Source organism: Panthera onca, chromosome C2 (genome assembly GCF_046562875.1).
Source record: "Panthera onca isolate mPanOnc1 chromosome C2, mPanOnc1 haplotype 2, whole genome shotgun sequence".
In the NCBI taxonomy this organism is placed as follows: Eukaryota; Metazoa; Chordata; class Mammalia; order Carnivora; family Felidae; genus Panthera; species Panthera onca.
In genome coordinates, this window is record NC_138347.1 from 126,938,591 (window position 1) to 126,959,925 (window position 21,335).

Here is a 21,335-nt window from a genome sequence, read left to right on the forward strand (position 1 = left end):
CTTCCCCTGCCAGTTTCATGTCAACAATTCTCAGCCTCTTCCAGTGGATTCCTGGCCCCTCCCAGACCTCCCACTCCGACCTCCACCTCTGGTCTGTTTTATGTTCTTCGGCTCCTTTCTTAGCAGAACAGTCACTGTCCTTAAAAAGTTTTTTAAATCAATAAAATCAGTGGCCTTCAAAAAAACAATAAATAAATCCTAAAACTGAAAGGTTCTACCAAAAAACACTATTAGAATAAATTCAGTAAAGTTGCAGGACACAAAAATCTGCTGCATCTCTACACATTAATAGGTATTAGAAAAAGTAACAATAATCCCATTTACAATTACATCAATAAAAAATAAAATACCTGGGCACCTGAGTGGCTCAGTTGGTTGAGCATCTGACTTCAGTTTAGGTCATGATCTCGTGGCTCCTGAGTTCAAGCCCCATGTTGGACTCTGTGCTAAAAGCTCAGAGCCTGAGCCTGCTTTGTATTCTGTGTCTCCCTTTCTCTCTGCCCCTCTCTTACTCATGTGTGCATGCTTTCTCTCTCTCTCTCTCTCAAAAATAAACATTAAAAAAATAATAAAATACCCAAGAATAAATTTAACCAAGGATCTATATGCTGAAGCCTCAAAACATTAATAGAAGAAACTGATGAAAACACAAATGGAAAGATATTCTATAGTTATAGATGGAAAGAACAAATTGTCCATACTACCCAAAAGCAATATGTACATTCAGTGCAATCCCTTATCAAAATTCCAATGGCACTTTTTTTAGAAACAAAAACAAAGAATCCTAAAATTTCTATGAAACTTTAAAAGATCCAAAATAGGGCACCAAAACCCATTAAATACCTAGGAATAAATTTAACCAAAGAAGTAAAAAATCTACACACTGAAAACTATAGGAAGCTTATGAAAAAATTGAAGAAGACACCAAAAAATGGAAAAATGTTCCATGCTCCTGGATAGGAAGAACAAATATTGTTAAAATGTAGATACTACCCAAAGCAATCTACACATTCGATGCAATCCCTATCAAAATTAAACCAGCATTCTGCACAGAACTAGAACAAATAATCCTAAAATTTGTATGGAACCAAAAAAGACCCCGAATAGCCAAAGCAATCTTGAAAAAGAAAACCAAAGCAGGAGGCATCACAATCCCGGACTTCAAGCTATACTACAAAGCTGTAACTATCAAGACAGTATGGTACTGACACAAGAACAGACACTCAGATCAATGGAACAGAAGAGAGAACCCAGAAATGGACCCACAAACGTATGGCCAACTAATCTTTGACAAAGCAGGAAAGAATATCCAATGGAATAAAGACAGTCTCTTCAGCAAGTGGTGCTGGGAAAACTGGACAGCGACATGCAGAAGAATGAACTTGGACCACTTTCTTACACCATACACAAAAATAAACTCAAAATGGATGAAAGACCTAAATGTAAGACAGGAAGCCATGAAAATCCTAGAGGACAAAGCAGGCAAAAACCTCTCTGACCTTGGCCGCAGCAACTTCTTACTCAACATGTCTCCGGAGGCAAGGGAAACAAAAGCAAAAATGAACTACTGGGGCCTCATCAAAATAAAAAGCTTCTGCACAGCCAAGAAAACAACCAGCAAAACTAAAAGGTAATCGACAGAATGGGAGAAGATATTTGCAAATGACATATCAGATAAAGGGTTAGGATCCAAAATCTATAAAGAACTTATCAACCTCAACACCCAAAAAACAGATAATCCAGTGAAGAAATGGGCAAAAGACATGAATAGACACTCCTCCAAGGAAGACATCCAGATGGCCAACCGACAAATGAAAAAATGCTCAACATCACCTCATCATCAGGGAAATACAAATCAAAACCACAATGAGATACCACCTCACACCTGTCAGAATGGCTAACATTAACAACTCAGGCAACAACAGATGTTGGTGAGGATGCGGAGAAAGAGATCTCTTTTGCATTGTTGGTGGGAATGCAAGCTAGTGCAGCCACTCTGGAAAATGGTATGGAGGTTCCTCAAAAAACTAAAAATAGAACTACCCTATGACCCAGCAATTGCACTACTAGGTATTTTCCAAGGGATACAGGTGTGCTGTTTCAAAGGGACACATGCACCCCCATGTTTATAGCAACAGTATCAACAATAGCCAAAGCGTGGAAAGAGCCCAGATGTCCATCGATGGGTGAATGGATAAAGAAGATATGTGAGATATATATATATATATATATATATATATATACACACACACACACACACACACACACATATATATATACAATGAAGTATATATGTGTGTATACACACACACACACACACACACACACAATGGACTATTACTCGGCAATCAAAAAGAATGAAATCTTGCCATTTGCAACTACGTGGATGAACTCGAGGGTATTATGCTAAGTGAATTTAGTCAGTCAGAGAAAGATAAATATCATATGACTTCACTCATATGAGGACTTTAGGAGACAAAACAGATGAACATAAGGGAAGGGAAACAAAAATAATATAAAAACAGGGAGGGGTACAAAACAGAAGAGACTCATAAATATGGAGAACAAATAGAGGGTTACTGGAGGGGTTGTGGGAGGGGGGGATGGGCTAAATGGTAAGGGGCACCAAGGAATCTACTCCTGAAATCATTGTTGCACTATTTGCTAATTTGGATGTAAATTTTAATAAATAAAAAAATTAAATTTAAAAAAATGAATAAAAGATCCAAAACAGGGGAACCTGGGTGGTTCAGTTGGTTAAGTGTCTGACTTTGGCTCAGGTCATGATCTCATGGTTCCTGAGTTTGAGCCCACATCAGACTCCATGCTGACAAAGTGGAGCCTGCTTGGGATTCTCTTTCTGCCTGTCCCCCACTAATGCTCTCTCTTTCTCTCATAATAAATAAATAAAATCATAAAAAAAAAACCTTAAAAAAAAAAAAGATCCAAAATAGGCAAAGCAATCTGAAGAAAGAAGTAACCTGGAGGTATTTCAAGCTATATTACAAAGCAATCATAATCTAAACAGTATAGGACTGAATTAAAGATAAGACACAAACCAACAGAAGAGAGCACCCAGAAATAAAACCACACATATATGGTCAATTAATTTATGAGAGAGGAGCCAAGAATATATAATGGGGAAAGGACAGCCTCTTAAGTAATTAGTGTTGTGAAAATTGGAAACCCACATGCAAAAGACTCAAACTAGACCACTGTCTTACACTATGCACAAAGATCAATTCAAAATGAATTGAAGACTTGAACGTAAAACCAGAAACCAAAACTCACAGAAGAAACCATAGGTAATAAGCTCCTTGACATAGGTCTCAGCAATAATTTTTTTACTCTGACACCAAAAGTAAAAATAACAAAAGCAAAAATAAACAAGTGGGACTAAATCAAACTAAACGGCTTCTGCATAGCAAAGGAAACCTTCAACAAAATGAAAAGGCAATCTACTGAATGGGAGAAGAGATCTGCAAATCATATCTGGTAAGGGGCTAATATCCAAAATATATATAAAGAACTCACCCAACTCAACAGAATGTGGGAATTAAATTACACATGGGAAATCAATTAAAATATGGGAAGCTCTGGGGCAAGTAGGTGGCTCAGTCAGTTGAGCGTCCAACTTCAGCTCAGGTCATGATCTCATGATGTATGAGTTTGAGCCCTGCATCGGGCTCGCTGTTGTCAGTGCAGAGCCTGCTTTGGATCCTCTGTCTCCCTCTCTCTGCCCCTGCCCCACTTGCTCTCGCTCTCTCAAAAAAAAAAAAAAAAAAAAACATTAAAAAAATATATATATGGGAAGATGTGATAAGACATTTTTCCAAAAAAGACATACAGATGGCCAACAGGTACAAAAGAAGATGCTCAGCTTCACCAATCATCATAGAAACACGAAACAAAACCACAATGAGAGGTCACTTTACTCCTACTAGAATGGGTATTATCAAAAAGACAAGAATTAACAAGTGTTGGTGAGGGTGTGTAAGAAAGGAACTCTTGTGTACTGTTGGCAGAAATGTAAATTGGTGCAGCCACAATGGAAAACACTATGGAGGTTCCTCAAAAATTAAGACTAGAGCTACCCTAAGATCCAGTAATTCAACTACTGGGTATCTATCTGAAGAAAACCAAAACACTAATTTGAAAAGATATCTGCACCCCTAAGTTCACTGCAGCATTGTTTACAATAGCCAAGATATGGAAACAACCTAAGTGTACATCAATGGATGAATGGATAAATTGTGGTACATAGGTACAATGGAATATTATTCTGCCATAAAATAGGAAATCTTGCCATTTGCAACAACATGGATGAACCTCGAGGGCATTATGCTAAATTAAATGTCAGACAAAGACAAATACTGAATAAGATATAGGTGGAAACTAAATAAAATAAATGTATATATATATTTAAGAAGCTTACAGATACAGAGAACAGATGGGGGTGGGGAAGACAGGGAAACAGATTGGGAAGATGCTTTTCAAGTTTAAATAAATTGAATAAAAAAATTAAAAATTAAATTAAATTAAAATATCTCCATATTTTTCCACAGGAACCTCACTTTAGAGATGAGGACACAGAATAAAAAAAAACATTCAGTGAGTGGAGAGGAGTTAAAAATGCCAGAACATCACGGGGACCCTAAGCTTGTCTCATCCCTGAAACACAGCTTTATTTGCATCAAACCATTTTGAACACCTAAGAAACTGATCTGAGGATTAATGGAACAATATGCATAATTGGAACCAGAGAACTTGGCAGGTACATGGTGTGGAGAGGTGAGAGCAAAGTCACAGAGCGACAGAGGGTAGGGAGCCATTTTTTTGCAGAGAGAGGTCAGAGAGAGGTCAGAGAGAAAAAGAGAAGGTCGGGGGGAGTGCAGTGCATCAAGATCGTGCATGAAAAGCACTCCCTCTGACAGAGAAAGAGAAACATATCAACTACCAAAACTGAAATTGGAAGAAGTAAATTTGAACAGACCCATAATCAGTAAAGAAATTCAACTAGTAAATAAAATTCTCCCAACAAAAAAGTCCAGGGCCAGATGGCTTCCCAGGGAATTTTACCAAACATTTGAGGAAGAGTTAATACCTATTATTTAGAATTTGTTCCAAAAAATATAAAAGGAAAACTTCCAAAGTCATTCTATGAGGCCAGCACTACTTGTTTCCAAAACCAGACAAAGACCCCACTAAAAAGGAGAATTACACACCAATCTCACTGATGAAAATGGATGCAAAAATTCCCAAGAAAGCAAACCGAATCAAACAATACATTAAAAGAATTATTCACCACGATCAAGTGAGATTTATTCCTGGGCTGCAGGGGTGATTCAATATCCACAAATCAATCAATATGGTATATCACATTAATAAAATAAAATATAAGAACCACATGACCCTCTCAATAGATGCAGAAAAAACATTCAACAAAATACAACAGCTTTTCTTGATAAAAAAAATCTCAAGAAAGTAGGGATAGAAGGAACATACCTCAAGATCATAAAGGCCATATATGTAAGGTCCACAGCTACTATCCTACTCAATGGGGAAAAATGGAGAGCTTTCCCTCTAAGGTCAGGAACACAAAAGGGTTGTCCATTCTCACCACTACTGTTGAACACAGTGTTGTAAGTCCTAGCCTCAGCAATCAGACAACAAAACGAAATAAAAGGAATCCTAATTGTCAAAGAAGTCAAACTCCCACCCTTCGCAGACAACATGATACTCTACATGGAAAGCCTGAAAGACTTCAAGAAAAAACTGCTAAAACAGATACATAAATTCAGCAAAGTCACAGGCTATAAAATCACCATACAGAAACCAGATGCACTTCTATACACCAATAATGAAGCAGAAAGAGAAATCAAGGAATCAATCCCATTTACAATTGCACCTAGGAATAAACCTAACCAAAAAGGTAAAAGATCTGTATGGTGAAAACTATAGAAAGCTTATGAAAGAAATTAAAAACACAAAGAAATGGAAAAACATCCCACGCTCACAGGTTGGAAAAACAAACACTGTTAAAATGTCAATACTACCCAAAGCAATGTACACATTCAATGCAATCCCTATCAAAACACCAGCATTCTTCACAGAGCTATAACGAACAATTCTAAAATTTGTATGGAACCACAAAAGACCCTGAAAGCCAAAGTAACATTAAAAAAGAAAACCAAAGCTGTAGGCATCATAATTCTGGACTTCAAGCTGTATTGCAAAGCTATAATCATCAAGACAGTATGATACCAGCACAAAAACGGACACTTAAATCAACAGAGAATCCAGAAATGGACCTACAAATGTATGGTCAACTAATCTTCGACAAAGCAGAAAAGAATATCCAATGGAAAAAACACAGTCTCTTCAGCAAATAGCACTGGAAAAACTGGACAGCGACATGCAGAAGAATGAAACTGGACCACTTTCTTACACCACACACAAAAATAAACTCAAAATAGATTAAAGACATAAATGTAAGAATACCCAAAGTATAAAATTCTTGAAGAAAAACAAAGGCAGCAAACTCTTAGACATCAGTTGTAGCATTATCTTTTTCATCCTTCTCCCCAGGCAAGAGAAACAAATGCAAAAACAAACAACTAGGGCTAAATCAAACTAAAAAGCTTTCGCACAGCAAAGGAAACCATCAACAAAACAAAAAGACTACCGAATGGGACAAGTTACCTGTAAATCACATATCCATTAAATGGTTAATATCCAAAATATATCAAGAACTCCTTTAATTTAAAACCAAACCAAACCAAGCTCCAATTAAAAAATGGGCAGAGGGCCTCAATGGACTTTTCTTTTTTTTTTTTAATTTTTTTTTTTTCAACGTTTTTTATTTTATTTTTGGGACAGAGAGAGACAGAGCATGAACGGGGGAGGGGCAGAGAGAGAGGGAGACACAGAATCGGAAACAGGCTCCAGGCTCCGAGCCATCAGCCCAGAGCCTGACGCGGGGCTCGAACTCACGGACCGTGAGATCGTGACCTGGCTGAAGTCGGACGCTTAACCGACTGCGCCACCCAGGCGCCCCCTCAATGGACTTTTCAAAAGAAGATATACAGATGATCAATAGACACAAAAGATACTCAACATTTTTGATGCAAATCAAAACCACAATGAGATATCACTTCGTACCTATCAAAATGGCTAGGATTGAAAAGACAAGAAATAACAAGTGCTGGTGAGGACATAGAGAAAAGAGAACGCTTATGCCCTATTGATGGAACGTACATCAGGTCAGCCACTATAAAAAACAGTATGTAGGGTTCTCAAAAATTTAAACATGGAATTACCATATGATCCAGCAATTTCATTTGAGTATTTATGGGAAGAAAATGAAAACACTAATTCAAAAAGATATACGCACCCCTATGTTCACTGCTTTATTTACAATAGCCAAGATGTGGAAGCAACTTAAGTACCCTAAGCAACCTAAGGTAAAGGAATGCCTAAAGAGGTAATGTGTGTGTGTGTGTGTGTGTGTGTGTGTGTGTGTATAAAAAAAAAGAAATCATGCCATTTGCAACAACACAGATGAACCCAGAGGGTGTTATGCTAAGGGAATTAAGTCAGAGAAAGACAACTACTATATAATTTCACTTACATATGGAATCTAAATTAACAAAACAGAAACAGATGCTAACATGCAAAACTAATGGTTGCTAGAGGGGGTGGGGGAACCATATAGGTGAAAGGGATTCAGAAGTACAAACCTCCAATTATAAAATAAACTCCTAAGGATGAAAAAATACAGCAAAACAAATACAGTCAATATTGTAACAATTTTGTATGCTGACAGACATTAATTATACTTACCATGGCAAGTATTTCATAATTTATGTAAATGTTAAATCAATATGCTATACACCTGAAACTATTATACATCAACTATACTTCAATTAAAAAAAAGGGGGGGGAGGGGTTGTTTTATAAACATAAGCATATAGATCAATGGAAAAGAACTGAGTCCAGAAATTTTTTTTTAATTTTTTTTAACGTTTTATTTATTTTTGAGACAGAGAGAGACAGAGCATGAACGGGGGAGGGGCAGAGAGAGAGGGAGACACAGAATCGGAAGCAGGCTCCAGGCTCTGAGCCATCAGCCCAGAGCCCGACGCGGGGCTCAAACTCACGGACCACGAGATCGTGACCTGAGCTGAAGTCAGACGCTTAACCGACTGAGCCACCCAGGTGCCCCTTGAAATTTTTACCTTTATGGCCAATTCATTTTGCACCAAAGTGCCAGGACAATTCAATGGAGACAGAATAGTCATGTCAATAAATGTGAGATAAGGATGAATTTTGACCCTGACCTCACACTATAGACAAAAATTTTATATGTATCACAGACCTAACATAAAAGAGACTGGACAAAATATTCATAACTTTGTATTACTACACAGAGTTCTTACATAGGACAATAAAAGTATAATCTGCAAAGGAAACAAACTGAGTTTTTGGAATTCAACACTTAAAACATTTCTTTCTTAATGGTGACATTTGAAGTGAAAAAAGAAGAGCCATAAGACTAGAAGAAAATACCTGCAAACTATGTATTTAATAAAGGACTCATATTCAAAATATATAAAGAACTCTTACAACTCAAAACCCAATTATAAAAGGAGCAAAAGATCTAAATAGACATTTCAGCAAAGAAGATACACATAGGAAGATGCTTGGGTGTTTCAGTTGGTAAAGCATCCGACCTTGACTCAGGTCATGATCTCATAGTTTGTGAGTCTGAGACCCATGTCAGGCTCTGTGCTGACAGCTCAGAGCCTGGAGTCTGCTTCTGATTCTGTGTCTCCCTCTCTCTCTGCTCCTCCCCCACTCATGCTTGTCTCTCAAAAATAAATATTAGAAAAAATATTTTGTAAAAGACATACATATGAATAACATGTACATGAAAAGATGCTCAACATGATTTAGTCAGCATTGAAATACAAATAAAACCACAATGAGTTACTACAACATACCATAAAAATGACCATAATGAAAAAAACTGAAATACTCAAGGGTTGACCAGGATGTGAAGAACCTGAAACCCTGAATATATTGCTTGTGGTAATGTAAACTGGTAGTCATTTTGGAAAAAAAATTGGCAATTTCTTAAAAACTCATAAGCTTATCAGACCCAATAATTCCACTCTTATGAAAAACTTTGTTCGCACAGAGAGTGATACACAAATGTTCACAGCATTATTTATGACAGCCAAAAAGCTGAAACAACATAAACATCCATCAACTGATAGATAAAATGTGATATATCCATGTAACATTATTCAGCAATAAAAAAATGACAACTGACACAAAGTACAATCTGAATCAACCTCAAAAAAAATTATGTTAAGTGAAAAATGATACAAAAACCGTAGAGACAGAAACTCAGCAACACCATCAAGCAAAATAACATTCACATTATAGGGATCCCAGAAAGAGAAAGGGGGACAAAAATTTACTTGAATAACTGAAAACTTCTCAAATCTGGGGAAGAAAACAGAAATCCCGATCAAGGAGGCACAGAGAGTCCCCAACAAAATCAAGCAAAGGAGGTCCACACCAAAGCCTTGTAACTAAAATGGCAAAAAGCAGGAATAAACAGAGCATTTTAAAAGCATTTAAAAAGAACAGTTAGATACAAAGGAAACCCCTTAAGGCTATCAGCTGATTTTTCACCAGGAACTTCACAGTACAGACAGTAATGGCATGATGTATTCAAAGTGCTAAAAGAGGGGCATCTGGTGGCTCAGTCTGTAGGGCGTCTGACTTCGGCTGAAGTCATGATCTCACAGTTCGTGAGTCTTAGCCCCATGTCAGCTCTGTGCTGACAGCTCAGAGCCTGGAGTCTACTTCAGATTCTGTGTCTCCCTCTCTCTCTGACCCTTCCTTGCTCTTTTTCTCCCTCTCAAAATTAAACAAACATGAAAAAAAAATTTTTTTAATAAAAAAGTGCTAAAAGAAGAACATCTGTGGGACGCCTGGGTGGCTCAGTCAGTTGAGCATCCGGCTTGGGCTCAGCTCATCATCTCATGGTTTCTGAGTTCGAGCCCCGCATCAGGCTCTGTGCTGACAGCTCAGAGTCTGCAGCCTGCTTCGGATTCTGTGTCTCCCTCTCTCTCTCCCCCTCCCCTGCTCACACTCTGTCCCTCTCTCTCAAAAATAAACAAACATTAAAAAAAAAAAATTAAAAAAAAAAAAGAAGAACATCTGCAACCAAGATACTCTATCCAGCAAGCTATCATTCAAAATAGGAGATATACAGTTTCTCAAACAAAAACCAAAGGAGTTCATCACCACTAAATCAGCCCTACAAGGAACATTAAAGGGGACTCTTTGAATAGAAAGGACATATCCTAAGAGTCAGTACGGGGCACAAAAGCAGTAAAATTAAGTGTATTTATAAAAAAAAAATCAGTCAAGATATACACAAAGTAAAAGGATGTAAAGTGTGACACCATATACCTAAAACGTGGGGGGGCAGTGGAGTAAAGAATGGGTTCAAATTTAAGGTATCATCAACTTAATATAAACGGTTATATGCAGATGTTATATACCCAGTGGTAACCACAAACCAAAAACCAATAATAGATATGCAAAGAATAAAGAGAAAGGAATCCAAGTATATCACTAAAGAAAGCCAGCAAACTATGAAAGAGCAAGAGAAGAAACAAAGAACTACAAAAACAACCATAAAACAAGTAACAAAATAGCAATATATGCCTATCAATAATTATTTTAAATGTAAATAGACTAAACACTCCAATCAAAAGACATAGTGTGACAGATGGATAAAAAATCAAGACCAATCAATATGCTACCTTCATATCAGACAAAGACACATGCAGACCAGGGTGCCTGGGTGGCTCAATCAGTTAAGCATCTAACTTCAGCTCAGGTCATGATCTCATGGTTCATAAGTTTGAACACTATATAATCATCACTATATAATCATCAATAGAACAATCCAACAAGACGATGTAACAATTGTAAATATTTATGCATCTAACATGAAAGCACCTAAATACATAAAGCAGCTAGTAACAAATATACTCTATAGTAAAACCGTAATAGCAGGGGACTTTAACCCCCAACTCATATCAATGGATACATCATCCAAATAGAAAATCAACAAGGAAACCATAGTTTTGAATGAAATACTGAACCAGATGGATCTAATACATAGTCAGAACATTCCATCCTAAGACAGTGCAGTACACATTCTTTTTAAGCACACATTTAACATTCTACGAATAGATCACATATTGGGCCATAAAACAAGTCTCAACAAATTCAGAACTGAAGTCATATACATCTTTTCCAACCACAACACTATGAAATCAACCACAAGAAAAAAATCTGTCAAGAACACAAAGCATGGAGGTTAAATAATATGCTACTAAACAATGAATGAGTCAACAAAGAAATCAAAATTAAAAAAAAAAAAAAAACATGGAGGCAAATGAAAACAGTCCAAAATCTTGGGGATGCAGCAAAAGCTGTTTTAATAGTTAAATTTATAGCAATAGAGGCCTACCGCAAAAATAAAAATCTCCAATATGCAACCTAACCTTACACCTAAAGGAGCTATAAAAAGAACCAAACCCAAAACCAGCAGAAGGAATTAAAGAGTAGCGCAGAAATAAGTGAAATAGAAACTAAAAAAACCAATAGAACAGATCGATGAAACCAGGAACTAGTTCTTTGAAAAGATCAACAAAATTAATAAACCTTTAGCCAGACTCATCAAAAAAAAGAGAGGACTCAAAAATCAGAGATGAAAAAGGAGAGGGATGGTTGGGTGGCTCAGTCAGTTAAGTGACTTGCTTGGGCTCAGGTCATGATCTTGCAGTTTGTGAGTTCGAGCCCCATGTCAGGCTCTGTGCTGACAGAGCCTAGAGACTGCTCCAGATTCTGTCTCCCTCTCTCTCTGCCCCTCTCCCTCTCATGCTATCTCTGTCTCTCAAAAATAAATATTAAAAAAAATTTTTCTAATAAAAAAAAATGAAAAAGGAGAAATAACACCACAGATATACAAATAATTGTAACAGAATATTATGAAAAATCATATGCCAACCAACTGGACAACCTAGAAGTGGAAAATTCCTAGAAATTTAACCTCCCAAACTGAACAAGGAAAAAATAGAAGATTTGCACAGACCAATCACCAGCAATGCAATTAAATCAGTAATCAAAAAACTCCCAAGAAACAAAAGTCCAGCACCAGACTGCTTCATGGGTGAATTCTGCCAAACATTTAAAGAAGAGTTAATAACCATTCTTCTCAAACTATTGCAAAAAATAGAAGAAGAAAAGCTTCCAAAAATCAGTCTATGAGGCATTACCCTGATACCAAAACCAAGATGCTACAACAAAAAGAACTACAGACTAATATTTCTGATGAATACAGATGCAAAAATCCTCAACAAAATAGTGGCAAACCAAGTCTAACAATACATTTAAAAAAATCATTCACCACCATCGATGGGATTTACTCCTGGATTGCAACGGTGATTCAGTATTTGCAAAATCAACATGATACACATAAGGTCAGTAAGAGAAAGAATAAAAACCACATGATTTCAAAAGATGCAGAAGTAAACATTTGACAAAGTACAACATCCATCCATGATTAAAAACAACAAGGGGCACCTTGTTGGCTGGGTGGCTCAGTCGGTAAGTGTCCAATTTCAGCTCAGGTCATGATCTCGCAGTTTGTGAGTTCAAGCCCCACATCAGGCTCTGTGCTGACAGCTCAGAGCCTGGAGCCTGCTTCGGATTCTGTGCCTCCCTCTCTCTCTGCTCCTCCCCCATTCACACTCTGTCTCTCTCTCAAAAATAAACATTAAAAAAAAAAATTAAAAAAAAAAACACTTCTACAAATAGGGTCAGAGAGAACATACCTCAACATAATAAAGGACATATATGAAAACCCAGGACTAACATTATACTCAATGATGAAAAATCGAGAGCTTTTCCCCTAAGGTCAGGAACAAGACAAGGATGTCCACTCTCACCCCTCTTATTCAATACAGCATACAAAACAGCCACAGCAATCAGACAACAAAAATGAGGCATCCGAATTGGTAAGGAAGAAGAAAATGTAAGACCTGATACCATTAGGGGTGCCTGGGTGGCTCAGTCAGTTAAGTGTCTGAGTCTTGCATATGACAGGATACTATATACAGAAAACCCTATAAAGACTCCACCAAAAAACTACTAGAACTGATAAATGATCTCAATAAGGTCACAGGATACAAAATCAGCATCAGAAACCCACTGCATTTTTCTATACACTTATAATGGAAGTAACAGAAAGAGAAATTAAGAAAATAGTCACATCTACAATTGCACCAAAAAGAATAAAATAGCAGTGAGGTGGAACACTTGTACTGTGAAAACTATAAAATGCTGGTAAAAAAAAAAAAAAAAAAACTGAATACAAATGGAAATATATACTATGTTCATGGACTGAGAAAAATTGTTAAAATGTCCATACTAACCAAAGCAGTCTATAGATTTAATGTAATCCCTATCAAAATACCAACAGTAATTCAGAATTAGAATAATCCTAAATTGTATGGAACCACTCAAATCCTGAGTAACCAAAGCAATAAAAAAGAAAAACAAAACTGGAGGTATAACAATCCCAGATTTCAAGTTTTATTACAAAGCTGTAGTAAACAAAACAATAGGATACTGGCACAAAAATACTTAGATCAATGAACACATTAGAAAGTCCAGAAATCAACCCACAATTATATAGTCAATTAATCTTCAACAAAGGGGGCAAGAATATGCAATGGGAAAAAGACAGTCTCTTCAACAAATGGTGTTGGGAAAACTGGACAGCTATATGCCAAAAAATGAAACTGGACCACTTTCACCACACACAAAAAATGAACTCAAAATGGATTAAAGACCTAAATGTAAGACCTGATACCATTAGGGGTGCCTGGGTGGCTCAGTCAGTTAAGTGTCTGAGTCTTGATTTTGGCTTAGATCATGATCTCACAGGTTCATGGGATCAAGCTCCACATCTGGCTCTACCCTCACAGGGCAGAGTCTGCTTAGGATTCTCTCTCACTCTCTCTCTCTCTCTGGCCCACCCTGATTATGCTCTCTCAAAATAAATAAAACATTAAAAAAAAAAAAAAAAAAGACCTAAAACCATTTAAGTCCTAGAAGAGGGGGCACCTGGGTGGCTCAGTCAGTTAAGTGTCCAATTTTGGCTCAGGTCATGATTTCACAGTTTGTGATTTCGAGCCCCATGTCAGGCCCTGTGCTTACAGCCAGAGTCTGGAGGGTTCTGTGTCTCCCTCTCTCTCTGCCCCTCCCTGCTCATCAATAAATAATGAATAAACATTAAGAAATATATAAAAAATAATAATAAAGTCCTAGAAGAGAGCACAGGCAGTAATTTCTCTGATAGTGACCATAGCAACATTCTTCTAGATAGGTCTCCTAAGGGAAACAAAAGCAAAAATAAACTATTGGGACTTCATCAAAATAAAAAAGTTTCTGCAGAGTGAAAGAAACAAATCAATGGAACTATAAACAACCTACTGAATGAGAGAAAATATTTGCAAATAATGTATCTGATAAAGGGTTAGTGCCCAAAATATATAAAGAACTGATATAGCTTAACATTCCAAAAACAAATAATCCAGTCAAAAACTGGGCAGAAGACATGAACAGATATTTCTCCAAAGAAGACATCCTTAGCCAACAGGCACATGAAAAGATGCTCAACATCACTTATCATCATGGAACTGCAAATCAAAACCATAATGAGATACCACCTCACACCTGTGAGGTGGCAAAAATCAAAAACACAACAATAAGTGTTGGCAAGGACACGAAGAGAAAAGCACCTTCATGCACCACTGGTGGAAATGCAAACTTGTGCAGCCGCTGTGGAAGACAGTATGGAGGTTCCTCAAAAAAAAATTAAAAACAAAATTACCCTATGATCCAGTAATCGCTCTGCTGGGTATTTACCCAAAGAATACAAAACACTAATTCTAATTCCAAGGGATATATGCACCCCTATGTTTACTGGAGCATTATTTACAATAGCCATATTAGAGAAGCAACCCAAGTGTCCATCAATAGATGAATGGATAAAAGTGATACACACACACAAACACAGGAATATTACTCAGCCATAAAAAAAGAATAAAATCTTGCCATTTGCAACAACATGGATGGAACTAGAGTATAATGCTAAGTGAAAGAAGTCAGAGAAAGACAAATACCATGTGATTTCACTCATATGTGGAGCTTAAGAAACAAAACAAACGCAGGGTGCCTGGGTGACTCAGTCAGTTAAGCGTCTGACTTCAGCTCAGGTCATGATCTTGCAGTTCATGAGTTCAAGCCCCGTGTTGGGTTCTGTGCTGAGAGCTCAGAGCCTGTAGCCTGCTTCAGATCCTGTGTCTCCCTGTCTCTCTGTCCCTCCTCCACTCAGCTCTGTCTCTCTCTCTCTCTCAAAAATAAACAAACTTAAAAAAAAAAAAAAAAAATGGGGGCGCATGGGTGGCTCAGTCGGTTAAGTGTCCGACTTCGACTCAGGTCATGATTTCACGCTCTGTGAGTTCCAGCCCCGCGTCAGGCTCTGTACTGACAGCTCAGAGCCTGGAGCCTGCTTCAGATTCTGTGTCTCCCTCTCTCTCTGGCCCTCCCCCATTCATGCTCTGTCTCTCTCGGTCTCAAAAATAAATAAACGTTAAAAAAAAAAATTTTTTTTTAAATAAATAAATAAGTAAATAAAAATGAACAAAAGAAAAAGACAAAAAAGACTCTTAAGTATACAGAACTGATGGTTACCAGAAAGGAGCTGGGGGAGGGAGATGGGTGAAATAGGTGAAAGGGATTAAGAGTTCACTTATTGTGGGGTACCTGGGTGGTTCAACTCAGTTAAGTGTCTGACTTTGGCTCAGGTCATGATCTCATGGTTCATGAGTTCGAGCCCCACATCGGGCTTTCTGCTGTCAAGGCAGAGCCCGCTTCAGATCCTCTGCCCCCCTGTCTCCACCCCCCCCCCACTTGCACTTTTACTCTCTCTCAAAATAAATAAACTTAAAAAAAAAGTTCACTTATCAATAAGGAGCACTGAGTAATGTATGGCACTGTTAAATCACTACATTATACACCTGAAACTAATACTGTTGTTAATTTTACTGGAATTCAACAAGTCACTGAATTACATGCTTACATTGCTTCTCAGCCTTTTGGCTAAGATCAAGTGTAGTATCTGTTCTTTTCAGAGTTACATGCTTACAATGGATGGATTTTAGGGTTTGTAAATTATACCTCTTATAAAACTTCCAAAAAAATGTTAAGGTCATAGAGGAAAAAGAAAAACTGTCCCAAATTAAAGGAAATTAAATAGGTAAGACAACTAAAGACAGTACTTAATCCTGGACTGGATGGGGCATAGGGGTATAGGAGAACAGCTACCATAGGCTTTATTAGGATCACTTGATGAAATCTGAATTGCCATAGATAAAAATATTGATGAATTCATATTAAATTTCCTGATTTCTATTACTGTACTCATTTTATCACAGAATGTCCTTGTTCTCAGGAAACACACAATGAAGGCTTTAAGGGCTAAAGGAGGTACAATCTCCAGTTTATTCTCAAATGTTTCAGAGAAATATAACCTGCAAATATATACTTATGGAGAGAAATGATAGAGCAAATGGGCAAAATGTAAACAAGTGGTGAATCTGGGTAAAGGGCATACAGGGAGTTCCTTGAACTGTTTTTGGAATTTAGGTAAAATTTGAAATTTTATAAAAATTACAAAAAAAATTTTAAACAGTACAGTAGCAGGAAGTGGCTGGAGCTGTAGAAATGACAAGCAGCATTAGTAAATAATTTATTAAAGTCACTGAAGCCTATCTCCTGAAAAGAAAACACAACACAACTTGCAGCCTATACTCACAAAGATGGGTTAGACTAGGAGATATTCTAAAACCCTGATAACCTCTAAAATGTGGGGATTTACTGCCACTTCTCTTATGGCCATGCTTTCTTTCCTTCATTTCCAACACAGGCATGACTACCAGGTTAGGGGGCAAAGGAGATTTTCCAGGCCTAAACTGTTCTGACTATGCCACCCAAAGTGCTAATTCTCCCCAGTAGGTTATTCCTAGAGCTCAAGATTAAAGATTAAAAAGTAGGTTCACAAAGTGGCTTCTCAACGAACATGTGTATTCCCACAACTAGCAGAGCAGCTTACACAAATACACATTTTTCTGATGGATCACAAAGGGCAGTAGCCAGGGATAAAACATTCATAAGCCTGCAGGCCAGGGAGATGACAAGAACAGCTGGCCTGATTAGAAACAATGTCTGCCTGTCTCTTTCCTGCCTTCTCCCTATTTCCTCCCCTCCCCAGAAATACAGACCTCTCCCTTTCCTCAAGTTTCCATCTGGCAGTATCTCTCTCCCTTACCCCAACCTCCTTTACCTTCTTATAACATACTTCCTACTTCAAGTAATACATCTAATCTACTTTTGTGTTTTTCATTTCTTTCTTTGTAATTTTAGTTTGTAAGTAAGCAGAAAGATCTGATATACTGTTCATCAAATGTTTCTGAATAGTGGGATTTGGCTGATTTTTCTTCTTTGTACTACAACTTGAACTTCATATGATGATATTGTGTTTTAAACAAAATAAAATACTATTTTTTTAATTCCTAATTCTAGCAAATCAATTCATTTTAAACTTTCATAATATTCCATGTCCCTTGCTTTTGAGAAAAATAATTAGGTGATTTCCCCTATAAGTGATCTTTAATTTTGTTTTCCCCTAAGAGTTGCCCTCTGTGATAAAAAAAAAAAGTAAACCCTCTCCACCTACTCTCTTGCTTTTTGTACACCTTCCATGCCTTCCCCAATGACACAGGAAGAAGCCACAGAACAGACACAAGGTAGATAACAAGGAATAGGGATGGGAAAGCTCTAACCAGGGCACAGCTTAGAAATTAAGCCTTGTATTATTTTATTCTGTAAATGCTATTAACAGGTTTCTTACCAGAAAAATGTCTGCATAGCCAGCCAAAGACTCTACTCCCTCTTGGATCCGTGCTCCCCCAGAGTCATTCAGTCCAATCACTGGAGCCCCCACTGTCATGGCCTGGTCCATGATCTGAGACAGCAAAGCAATCTTTTATGAGACAACTGATCCTTTTATCAAAAACAATTTATAAAGTACCATGGTGTTTTCTGGAAAATGTTCCAAGTGCACTTTTCTTTTTAAATGCTCATTCTGAGAGAGAGAGAGAGAGAGAGAGAGAGAGGAGAGCACGCGCATGTGAATAGGGAGAGGGGCAGAGAGAGAAGAGAGAGAATCCCAAGTAGGCTCCACACTGTCAGCACAGAGCACGATGCAGGACTCAATCTCATGAGCCATGAGATCATGACCTGAGCTGCAATCAAGAGTTGGATGTTTAACCAAGTGAGCCATTTGGGCACTCCTAATTACACTTCTCAAAACAGGAATCATTAACACTGGCTTCATTCCCCATGATGATTAGGTACCTCCATGGAAAACAGAACCAAAATTTTAAGGGCTGATTAAAGCCCTTCAGGCATCCAAGAGCCAAAGCACTTCCCACCAGCAGGGGATAAGACTGCTCATAGCAACCATTTCTGAGCCACAGGCCCAGGCTATAATATTTTCCAGTATCCAGTTTTGTTCCCAACTTTTTTTTTTTCAAGCAGGTTCCATGCCCAACGTAGGGCTTGGGCATGGCCTTGAGAACTCATGACCTTGAGATCTCATGACCTTGAGATCAAGAGTCACATGTTCTACTGGCTGAGCCAGTCAGGCGTCACCACCTACCCCTGCCCCCCTTACTCTTTTGAAAGAACTGACACTAAGCACAATAACAAAATAGTATTTTTATGAAAGTACATGTAGATCCATCTGTTAACCAGAGCCAGGCCCAAGCCTGATTTCACTTGCAATAAGGCATATTTTCCTCATGGGTCAGTAGTTGAGGGCTTAATAAGCAACATTCCTAAGAACCCTTTTCAGTTCACAAAGTACTTCCGCTTCCATTATCTCATTCAACCTGATAACAGAGGCAGTGAAAAGAAAAATTAGAGAGGATTAAAAGTTAAGTGATCGGCCCAAGGTTTCAGAAATAATACATGACAAGATCACATCTAGAATCCAGGTTTTCCATTACACAGGGAAGCACTGCTTGACTATTAACAGTCAACCGTACCTTTAATTCCACATTTCTCCAAGTATGATCTATACTTTTATTCATCTCCAGAGCATCTCATCACTAGCAGTGGGGGTTTTTTAGGTTTTTTTTTTAATTTTTTTTTACATTTATTTATTTTTGAGAAACAGAGTGAGACAAAGCATGAGCAGGGGAGGGGCAGAGAGAGAAGGAGACACAGAATCTGAAGCAGGCTCCAGGCTCTGAGCAAGTGGTCAGCACAGAGCCTGATGCGGGACCCGAACCCGCAAACTGTGAGATCACGACCTGAGCCAAAGTTGGACACTCAACAGACTGAGCCACCCAGGTGCCCCAGCAGTGTTTTTAAAATACCATCATATAATCCTTGCACTGTTCTTTATCCTTTAGTACCTGGACTCTCCACCTAGATCATGGGCTCTTTACCTGGAGTCTTCAGAATCCCAAGGGGTCTGTAATAGATTTCGTCCATGCAGTGCTTGGATGGGAAAAAATTTAATCTTTACCTTTATTAACTCTAGCTGATCTTTAACATACCTTTTAATTATGAACACAGGAAACAAAATCATTATTTTATGAGAAATACCTGTGACTTTATATTAATAGAAGCCACGGATATTTTTATGTCACACTAAAGTTGCAGGTATCTTGAAGTAGCATTTTCACTCATGCCTACTTTGAAACTATAGAGGTTTAAATGCACAGCTAAATCTTGTTATTTGATAAATTTGAAAGCACACAGATTACAAATAGGAGTGCCTGGGTGGCTCAGTTGATTAAGCATCCAAGTCTTGATTTCAGCTCAGGTCATAATCTCACAGTTGGGGAGATCAAGCCCCATGTCAGGCTCTGTGCAGACAGTGCAGAGCCTGCTTGGGATTTTCTCTCTCTCTCTCTCTCTCTCTCTCTCCCTCCCTCCCTCCCTCTCAAAATAAACAAACATAAAAAGCATGAATATTACAATTGTAATTTTTTTTTAATATTTTTTAATTCTTTGTAATCCTACATATCTTATGCATGTAAATCATTACCAGGTTGCCAAAGGGATCCATGATACAAAAAATGTGAAGAATTCCTGCCTTGGACTAAAGGGATGTTTGGGTCTGCACCCACCCCACATACACAGCTCATTGCCTTGCACCCCAATATTTAACTATGTGACTGATGAAAGTACTGGGTTTTCAAGATTAAATACTTACTTTGCAGATCTTTTGGGCATGTGCCCCAGACAGACTACCTCCAAAAACTGTAAAATCCTAAAAAGAAAACAAATCAACAAATAAAATATAGTCACTAGCCAGGAATGAAAAGCCAGGAGGAAGACAAAATGAAAAACTCTTAGTCAAAAGTTTTTGAAGGCTTTTCAGGAGTTCAAAAAATTAGGAATGGTCTTTTATTCACTATTCTATGGAGTAATTTGTACCTTAGAGGGAATTCATGTATTGTCAACAGCAAAAGACAGTCTTTGCTCTACAAAAATGAATCCTAGCTCTCTAAGGAAAACTTTTCATGCAGAATTAACCTGAAAAATCAGATTCTATAGATGTCAGGCAGGCAATTCTATTACTAGAAATATTTGCCATTCTGGGGCTCCTGGGTAGCTCAGTCAGTTGGGCGTCCGACTTCGGCTCAGCTCATGATCTCATGGTCCGTGAGTTCGAGCCCCACGTCGGGCTCTGTGCTGACAGCTCAGAGCCTGGAGCCTGTTTCAGATTCTGTGTCTCCCTCTCTCTGACCCTCCCCCGTTCATGCTCTGTCTCCCTCTGTCTCAAAAATAAATAAACGTTAAAAAAAAAAAAAAAAAAGAAAAAGAAATATTTGCCATTTTGACAAGAGGTTAAAAAAAAAAGACAATCAGAGCCCTCACAGCTTCCTCTTGCTTATGGAATTTCATTACCTTCTGATATAAAGGGCTTCTTGTGGGAAGGACCTCCTTTCTAAAACCACCTCAAAAAGCGAGTAATTAAAAACAGAGTCAGCTCAGGAGGACAAAAAAGGAAGAGGAAACAATGGCAGAGGAGAGAGTGAACAACAAACTCAGGGGAACTGAACGCACAAAAAGAATATCTGACTTGGAGCAAATGGAAG

At 37.9% G+C, this 21,335-nt stretch overlaps 1 protein-coding gene and 1 pseudogene across 3 annotated transcripts in view; one reads left to right on the plus strand and one right to left on the minus strand.

Moving 5' to 3' along the window:
- PCCB (propionyl-CoA carboxylase subunit beta) overlaps positions 1-21,335 on the minus strand; it is a 92,889-nt gene that overhangs the window by 65,668 nt on the left and 5,886 nt on the right. The window contains exons 4-5 of one of the 3 annotated variants that reach the window (XM_078432319.2): positions 20,447-20,503; positions 18,071-18,184 (exon numbers count right to left, since the gene is read on the minus strand). The exons of 1 other annotated variant lie outside the window; for it this stretch is intronic. In XM_078432319.2, the coding sequence (XP_078288445.1) occupies positions 18,071-18,184; positions 20,447-20,503 (171 nt within the window). The remainder of the gene's footprint in view (positions 1-18,070; positions 18,185-20,446; positions 20,504-21,335) is intronic. One more of the 3 variants, XM_078432320.2, reaches the window with a different exon arrangement.
- Positions 16,241-16,343, plus strand: LOC132684510 (U2 spliceosomal RNA; annotated as a pseudogene).